This window comes from Neoarius graeffei, chromosome 14, assembly GCF_027579695.1.
Source record: "Neoarius graeffei isolate fNeoGra1 chromosome 14, fNeoGra1.pri, whole genome shotgun sequence".
NCBI classification, from domain to species: domain Eukaryota; kingdom Metazoa; phylum Chordata; class Actinopteri; order Siluriformes; family Ariidae; genus Neoarius; species Neoarius graeffei.
Window position 1 is genome coordinate 44,448,358 of NC_083582.1, and position 8,545 is coordinate 44,456,902.

The 8,545-nt window shown below is 40.4% G+C and overlaps 1 protein-coding gene across 1 annotated transcript; it reads left to right on the forward strand.

Annotated features, from left to right (window-relative positions):
• On the forward strand, positions 1-1,825 carry LOC132897613 (interferon-induced protein with tetratricopeptide repeats 5-like). Its single transcript, XM_060938855.1, has 2 exons — positions 1-64; positions 345-1,825. Exons 1-2 carry the CDS (start codon positions 1-3, stop codon positions 1,823-1,825), a joined length of 1,545 nt encoding a protein of 514 aa, XP_060794838.1.
• The last annotated feature ends 6,720 nt before the right edge of the window (positions 1,826-8,545 follow it).

An 8,545-nucleotide genomic window follows, 5' to 3' on the forward strand; every position in this document is an offset into this window, starting at 1 on the left:
ATGGGTGTGGATTTAAATCGCTTCTATCTGTATCACTGTAGTCTCCCTGATCTGTTTTCACAGTGTGAGATACACAGAGACTGAACACAATGAGATAAATGCTGTCATTCTGCCTGAATACTAAACCTTCCTTTCACTGAAAGCACCCATAAGGGTACATTTTGTTTCTACCTTTAGTCTGTATTTCTAACCTAATATGAATTAATGTTACAAAAATAATTGAAGGTACATAATTGGACCTTATGAACCACTCTTGTTCCACAGAGGAACTGTTTACATGTACTTTATTGATATAAAAGGTTTATATTGTTTTTTGTTTTTCTCTGAGAATTATACTATTTTAGTGAGTTTCATTCATGCATGTGACTCAGTTATTTCTTTCTCTACCAGTTCAACACAAGACACATTTTTCAAAACCAGACTTCTTCAGCTGGAATGCCATTTTACCTGGGCTCTGAACAAAAATGATGTAGATCTCACTGACCTTCTGAACAGGCTAGAAGAACAGCTTAACCTGGATCTTGGAGGGGAGACAGGAGCTGCACGTGCACACAGCTATAAGGGATTTGTGAAATTTCTTCTTGGCTCCAATACTGAGGCTCTCAGCAACTTTGAGAGATCTGTAGAGCTCACTAAGTCTCGTGGAAATGACTGTGACAAGTTGTTTGTTGTTGCTTATGGAGACCTTGCATGGTTATACTATCACATGGGTAATTTCACAGAGTGTGAAAGCTACTTGAGTAAGCTGAGCGAGATTAAAGTGAAATATCCATCTGTCCCATATGCTGAGGTGCTTGGAGAAAAAGGATGGACATTCCTTAAGTTTTCTCAGAAATATTATGAATGGGCGAAAAAGTGCTTCAAGAAGGCCCTGGAGCTGGAACCAGAGGACCCTGAATGGAATGCCGGCCTTGCTATTGCTCTGTATCGGCTGGAGTATAATCTCCAAAATTCAGCGGTGTCAACTGAAACTTCAACTGAAAATTCAACTGATCAGCTTAGATGGGCCATAGCCACGAACCCAGACGATGATGTTCTTAAGGTTCTGCTTGCACTTAGATTGACTGTTGACAAGAAGTACAATGAGGCAGAGAGCCTAGTGGAGCAAGCCTTAGAGAGCTCTCCAGAACATCCAAATGTGCTTCGATATGTTGCAAAGTTTTTGCGGAATCAAGGGTCTGTGGACAGGTCTATTGCCCTCCTAAAGAGAGCATTAGAGAAATTGTCCAATGTAGCCTTTATACACCATCAGCTGGGGCTTTGCTATAAGAAAAAGATCCAGAATCTGAGTTTTGCAGGAAGCCACCACAGAACAGGTGCTGAACAGCAAGCTCAAGAGGAGTGCACCTACCACTTGGAGATGGCAACCGAACTGAAGACTGGCTTCATTGCTGCTATGAGTGATCTGGCCCTCCAGTATGGGGCGAAGCGGGATATGCAGAGAGCAGAAGAAATGTTCCAGAATGCATTTCAGATAGCTAAAGAAAGAAACGAGAACTGCCAGTATGTTCATCTCTGTTATGCAGAATTCCAGCAGTACAGTATGAAATCTGAGCCTGCTGCCGTCAAACACTACACTGAATGTCTGAAGATAAATCCAAATACATATAATGGGAAGAAAAGTGCTGAAAGTCTGAAAAAGATTGCAAAGAGAAGAATTGAGAACAACCCAGAGGATGGAGAGGCCTTTGGAATACTCGGAATCATTCACAAGGAACAAGGAGAAAAGCAACAAGCCATAGAGTCCTTTGAGAAAGCGCTGAGCTGTGAAGACAATGAGGATTATCTCAGTCATCTTTGTGAACTTCGGATTTCATTACAGTAATATTACAAATATCCTGTTTGATATATAGCCAATTATGTATACAGTCATGAGAGTTCTATCTATCTATCTATCTATCTATCTATCTATCTATCTATCTATCTATTAGTGCTGTCAAAAATGTCGCGTTATTAACGCGTTAACTTGACTCAATTTTAACGGCGATAATTTTTTTATCGCGAGATTAACGCTCTGTGACATGATGTAGGTTTTTCATAAGCTTTTGAAACTGCCAGGAACTTGGAACAGAGACTTTGCTTAGAAAAATGATAGCAGCTAGACTGTAATGCCATGCCCTGCACAGCCAGAGTCCTCTGCCCTCCTCCCTCAAAGAACCAGCGCGGGCAGGGCGCGCTAGTAGAGATGGGATTTATGGCTCTTTGATGGGATCCGCATCTTTGTGATCCGTTCTTTGAAAAGAGCCGTGCAAAAGACTGGCTCATTTGGCTCTTTTTAAATATTTATTCAGTTTTAAGAAGACAGCATCTAAAGAAGCCAGATCCCTCTGAACTGTAAACTCAATGCTATCCCAGAAATCCTTCCTGTAATATGCAAATTTGGCCGCCTCTGATTGGACAGCGCGACGCATCAACAGGCAGAAAGTGTAAAAGTACAAAATGTGTTAAGTGAGCTGAAACAGTAAAGATCAGATTCAATGCAATATTTATCAACGAACAACTTAAAGTTAATATAATAGTGTACTTTATATTATAATCAAGCACGTCAAGCCTACTGTCACTGTGTAACCTGTCTCTCTGATTAGAGACTAACTCAAGCAGTAGATTGCTTCACTCATGGTTCTCTTGTTAGTCTCAGGACGAAGAGTCACGGTGCTCAGCTTAGGTTTCAGTTTGCAGTGGCTGTGTCAAGACGTGTTATGCTTTGCAATAAGAAAAACATTGGTACAAAACAAGCCCATTCACTTTTTTATGCTGGTAAGAGAATTACAATGGTTTTTCGTGTGACAAAAATGTGCGATTAAATTGCAATTAATCGCGAGTTAACTATGACAGTCGCGACATTAATCGCAATTAAATATTTTAATCGCTTGACAGCACTAATATATATATATATATATATATATATATATATATATATATATATAGAGAGAGAGAGAGAGAGAGAGAGAGAGAGAGAGAGAGACACACACTATAGATAAGACATTAAGATTACTGTTGTAATGAATAGATCATTAGTTCAACATGTTATTAATATTAAATATAGTAATGGAAGATTTCTGCTTTACTCCCTATTAATGTTTTATTATTAAAGTTTGTCCTGCACTTTGTTTTGTGAAAAGCACTTTCTTTGAATAGAAATTAATTTTAAGTGAGAAATCATGACCTTGTTGATCTCTCTTCTGCAGAATAAATGCATTACATGTTAGATACAACTGCAACTAAATGTGTTTGTTTCTTCATTTTTTCCTTTTTGATTTTGTAGGAGCAAATACAGCTGTTTAAAATAAATAAATAAATAAAAACTAGATAAACATGTAGACACACCTGGTTGTGAAATGTGGATGTCTAATAAACACAACTGTCTGCCAGGTTTTACATGCTCACATATTGCACCCTCATGGCTTAATACGAGGGTAAGTCAGAAAGTTCTAAGACAAATGAAAAAAAAATGAAAATAAAGCTGTTTCTCTACATATCCTCCATTTAAGTCTAAACACTTCTGCAAGTGATATTTCCATCGGAGAATTCGTTTGTATTCCTTTTTTGAATTCTTTTGAAATTATAACATCGGTCTTAGAACTTTTTGACTTAGCCTCATACAAGACACTTGTACAGTGCATTTGGGAATGAGGAATGTGTTGAGAATGGATATACACACAGACATGATTAATCAGACCCTCCAGGATTTCGCGACGTTGCGATTTGCAACTTCAACGCAAATTCAACCAATCCCCGCGAATTCAGGGCGGTGTTGCAATTATGTCCAATCACCGCAACTTTCCCGCAAATTTGACCAATCGTTGGCATCGTCTTGAGGTGATGTCGACAAACTACCTTCCACCTTACATCCAGTGTTGCCAGATTGGGCGGTTTCCTGCTCAATTAGGCCTTTTCAAGTGCATTTTGGCAGGTTTTGAACATATTTTGAGCTGGAAAACGTCAGCAGTATCTGGCAACGCTGCATGTGCGAGTCAGTGTTTATATAGGCTTAAATTCTGTTACTGAAAGTGTGTTATGTTTACAGTGAAGGACTGTGTGCACTTTACATTATTTTTTTTTACTTAATACAAGAAATTAAATGTCCAGTACATAATCCATGGAGTCAGCGGACTTATTTCCAAGCAAGCACATGTTAACTACACAAAGCCTCAGCGATTTATCATTCAGAGCGGTAATGGGAGCATTTAAAGGAATATTATTCAAATAGTGATGCTTTGTGGAGACTCGACACCTTAAACAATGGCCATTGTTAACGCACAGCCTGTTGGTCCTATAAACGAGAGATCCGAGAAGAATGCATAGAATCAACACCAAAGACATTGTTCCTTTGCATGCCCCTTCATGACATATTCACAGGTCCAAGGTTTAACTTGAACACTATGGCCCTGTCCACACGGCAACGGATTCAGGTGAATCCGATAAAATTGTTTATTGTTTCGGCCTGGCGTCCACACGGCACCGGCGTTTTGGGTGCCCCAAAACGAAATCTTTTGAGAACGGGTTCCAGAGTGGAAAGATCTGGCAACGGAGCTGTTGCGAAGTCGTCTGGATGAGTAGAACGGATTTGTTTACGATGACGTCACAACCACATGTGCTTCACGCCGGGTAGAAGTGTAACGAACTCGATGCGAGTTGTCAACAAATCCTATAACTTGGTTCATGAAACGCGCTTACAAAATGTTTTCACTGTGAATATTTATTGTGTAATGGTGCAAAGTGAGAGAGAGAGAGAGAGAGAGAGAGAGAGAATAGCCCTTAGGGCAGAGTCAATCCCGCCAGCAAAAATAGGGAAAAAAAGGAGCGATCTCACCTCTTCAGATGTTGGTTTAAGTCCTACAATACATTCCTCAAAAAGGGCGTAGAAGAGCAAATTAATCCATCAACGTGTAGCATTCAATTTATTCCGGACCATTAAAGACGCCGCCTTCCACGTAGAATCATACGTCATCCTTGCTGCCATATTGGATGGGTCAAAGCGGAGAATAAAGATGCCTCATTCATGTGCTGCGTTTAACTGTACCAACAGGTTTGCCATCCAAACGAGATCACATGGGATTACCTTTCACAGGTGAAACTGGAAAAATACTTTTCATTGTATTTGGTCATTATAATGTAATTTTACGAACAGATTTTTCTGACTTTGTGGCTAATATGAAGTCTCGCGCATAATAGTTTATGCGCATGCGTCCTTACTTCTTCTATTGTTCTGGTGTCTCCGAAGGGACCGTCTTACAGCGCCCCTAGAGGTGTGGCATGTGTATTGCATCGTTTTCAGCAAGCGTTGCGTTGCCATATGTACCTGATATTTTACTGATCCGTTGCCCATGTGGACGCGATATTTTTTTTAATAACATCTCGTTGCCGTTGTCGTGTGGATGTAGCCTATATCACCCACCAGTTGACAATAGAAAGAAGCAGTGGTGTTTGCATAATATATGCACGGACAATAGCAATGCTTGATTTTGCCTAATGCTAAATACCAAGGAGTGTTGCAAGTAATGAAGATAGTGCCATTCCAGTCCAGGTAGTTGAATAGCATTCCAGCTTGAGCCATACTATGATGTTGCCTATACAATGACTGCACAGCAGGGTAGAGACCACTGGAAGACGTATGCACAAGCAGTTGTGCACCACTATAGATGCCAATCGGCTAACACAACTTGCTCAACAGATTCCAAGTAGAATAAGTTATTGGCAAAAAAAGAAACAAACCCAAAAACAAACAAACCTTCGTTCAATTTGCCAAGCATTAGTTGATTAAACATGGCAGGCTTTGGTCCTTTTCACCAGATTTGTAGGAAATTCAGTGCTAAAGATACTTAGCCATGGTGTAGGAACCTTTAGACCCTTGCCAGTCAGCAATAACAGCATAAAAACAGTGAAAACGCAGGAGGCCTGAAGGCCATCCACAGCGCACACAAACATAGACACAATTGGAGATCAACTACCACACACAAAATAGGCAAATAAGCCTAGCCTTACCAAATCAAGCTCTCCCAGATCCTACCTAGCCCTAACCTATACCTACGTTACCGAAACATTCGCTCACACGCGGTGACTCACTAACTCTATGAGGTGAAGTCAGGTAAATTGGGACAGTTAAACTTAACAGCATTCATTTATATTTGTCCTGAAAGTCTAAAATTATGTTATTATATCCTTGCCCTGCAACTGAGATAGAAATAACATGACATTTTATAAAAGGGTGTGATCAGCATCAAGCAGGAAGCTGGCTCTAAAATCTTATTTTAGGAAATGAATATGCTCTTCATATTCATATCTATGATGGATATACAATCCCGATTCCAAAAAAGTTGGGACAAAGTACAAATTGTAAATAAAAACCGAATGCAATAATTTACAAATCTCAAAAACTGATATTGTATTCACAATAGAACATAGACAACATATCAAATGTCGAAAGTGAGACATTTTGAAATTTCATGCCAAATACTGGCTCATATGAAATTTCATGACAACAACACATCTCAAAAAAGTTGGGACGGGGCAATAAGAGGCTGGAAAAGTTAAAGGTACAAAAAAGGAACAGCTGGAGGACCAAATTGCAACTCATTAGGTCAATTGGCAATAGGTCATTAACATAACTGGGTATAAAAAGAGCATCTTGGAGTGGCAGCGGCTCTCAGAAGTAAAGATGGGAAGAGGATCACCAATCCCCCTAATTCTGCGCCGACAAATAGTGGAGCAATATCAGAAAGGAGTTCAACAGTGTAAAATTGCAAAGAGTTTGAACATATCATCATCTACAGTGTGTAATATCATCAAAAGATTCAGAACAACAGCTTGTCCACGCGCATGCGCGCACACACACACACACACACACACACACAAAAAAAACCAAATGACACTCTCACCAACTGCTATTGTTGATTATCACTAATAAATAATCTTTAAATCTTTTTTTTAATTATAACATCTTTAAAAAGGCATCTTTTAAAAATTATAACACATGCACATGATTTGAACTAACTTTATGTTCATTTTGTTACAAGAGAACATTGTGACAGACTCTCCTCTTTGGTGAACATCACTGCAGTGACCCGGACATGCTGATTTCTCCTTTATAACATCTGAAGGTTCTGCCCCTTCCTCACCACCTACTCTACTCAGCTCCTGGTCCAAGTACTGATCCTCTCCTGCTTGGACTACTGAAACTCTGACCTTGCTGGCCTTCCAGCATCTGCCAATAGACCCCTGCAGTTCATCCAGAATGCTGCAGCCTGCCTGGTCTACAAGCTCCTTCATTCCTCGCACATTATGCCTCTGCTCAGTGCCCTTCACTGGCTACCTGTTACAGCCTGCATCAAATTTAAGACGTTGGTGGTAGTTTACTAGGCAGTCAAGGGGTTATGTCCAGCATACCTCCAGAAACTGATCCAACCCTACATGCCAGCCAGATCCCTATGGTCACCTGGCCCCTCCTCCTCTCCACACCTGCCTTACCCTCTCAAGACTGCTGTCTGTCCTGGCTCCCCGTTGGTGGAGTGACCTTCCCATCGAGGTCAGAACTGCCAACTCCCTGACCACCTTCAAGCGCAGACTGAAGACTCACATTTCAGTATAGATAGCATGAGAGTTAGAACATGTAAAGACCAGGCCATATCTTTTTTTGCTCTTTTTGTCCTTGTATAGTCATGAGAGGGCCAAAACAATCCATCCCGCCATATGTGAATGGGGGAGATGATTCAATCCATTCTGTGGGAAGCTTACTCATTTTTGCCCTTCTACAGTGGTGCTTGAAAGTTTGTAAACCCTTTAGAATTTTCTATATTTCTGCATAAATATGACCTAAAACATCATCAGATTTTCACACAAGTCCTAAAAGTAGATAAAGAGAACCAAGTTACACAAATGAGATAAAATATTATACTTGGTCATTTATTTATTGAGGAAAATGATCCAATATTACATATCTGTGAGTGGCAAAAGTATGTGAACCTCTAGGATTTGCAGTTAATTTGAAGGTGAAATTAGAGTCAGGTGTTTTCAATCAATGGGATGACAAAGAACAGGGATCAATCAATGTCTGATCTTCACAACACATGTTTGTGGAAGTGTATCATGGCACGAACAGAGGAGATTTCTGAGGACCTCAAAAAAAGTGTTGTTGCTCATCAGGCTGGAAAAGGTTACAAAACCATCTCAAAAGAGTTTGGACTCCACCAATCCACAGTCAGTCAGATTGTGTACAAATGGAGGAAATTCAAGACCATTGTTACCCTCCCCAGGAGTGGTCGACCAACAAAGATTTCTCCAAGAGCAAGGCATGTAATAGTCAGCGAGGTCACAAAGGACCCCAGGGTAACTTTTAAGCAACTGAAGGCCTCTCTCACATTGGCTAATGTTCATGAGACCACCATCAGGAGAACACTGAACAACAATGGTGTGCATGGCAGGGTTGCAAAGAGAAAGCCACTGCTCTCCAAAAAGAACACTGCTGCTCGTCTGCAGTTTGCTAAAGATCACGTGGACAAGCCAGAAGGCTATTGGAAAAATGCTCTGTGGACGGATGAGACCAAAA

Coding starts and splice junctions, on each gene's coding strand:
- LOC132897613 (XM_060938855.1), top strand. CDS start 1: ATGGGTGTGGATTTAAATCGCTTCTATCTGTATCACTGTAGTCTCCCT. Junction 65..344: donor CCCTGATCTGTTTTCACAGT/GTGAGATACACA, acceptor ATACTATTTTAG/TGAGTTTCATTCATGCATGT.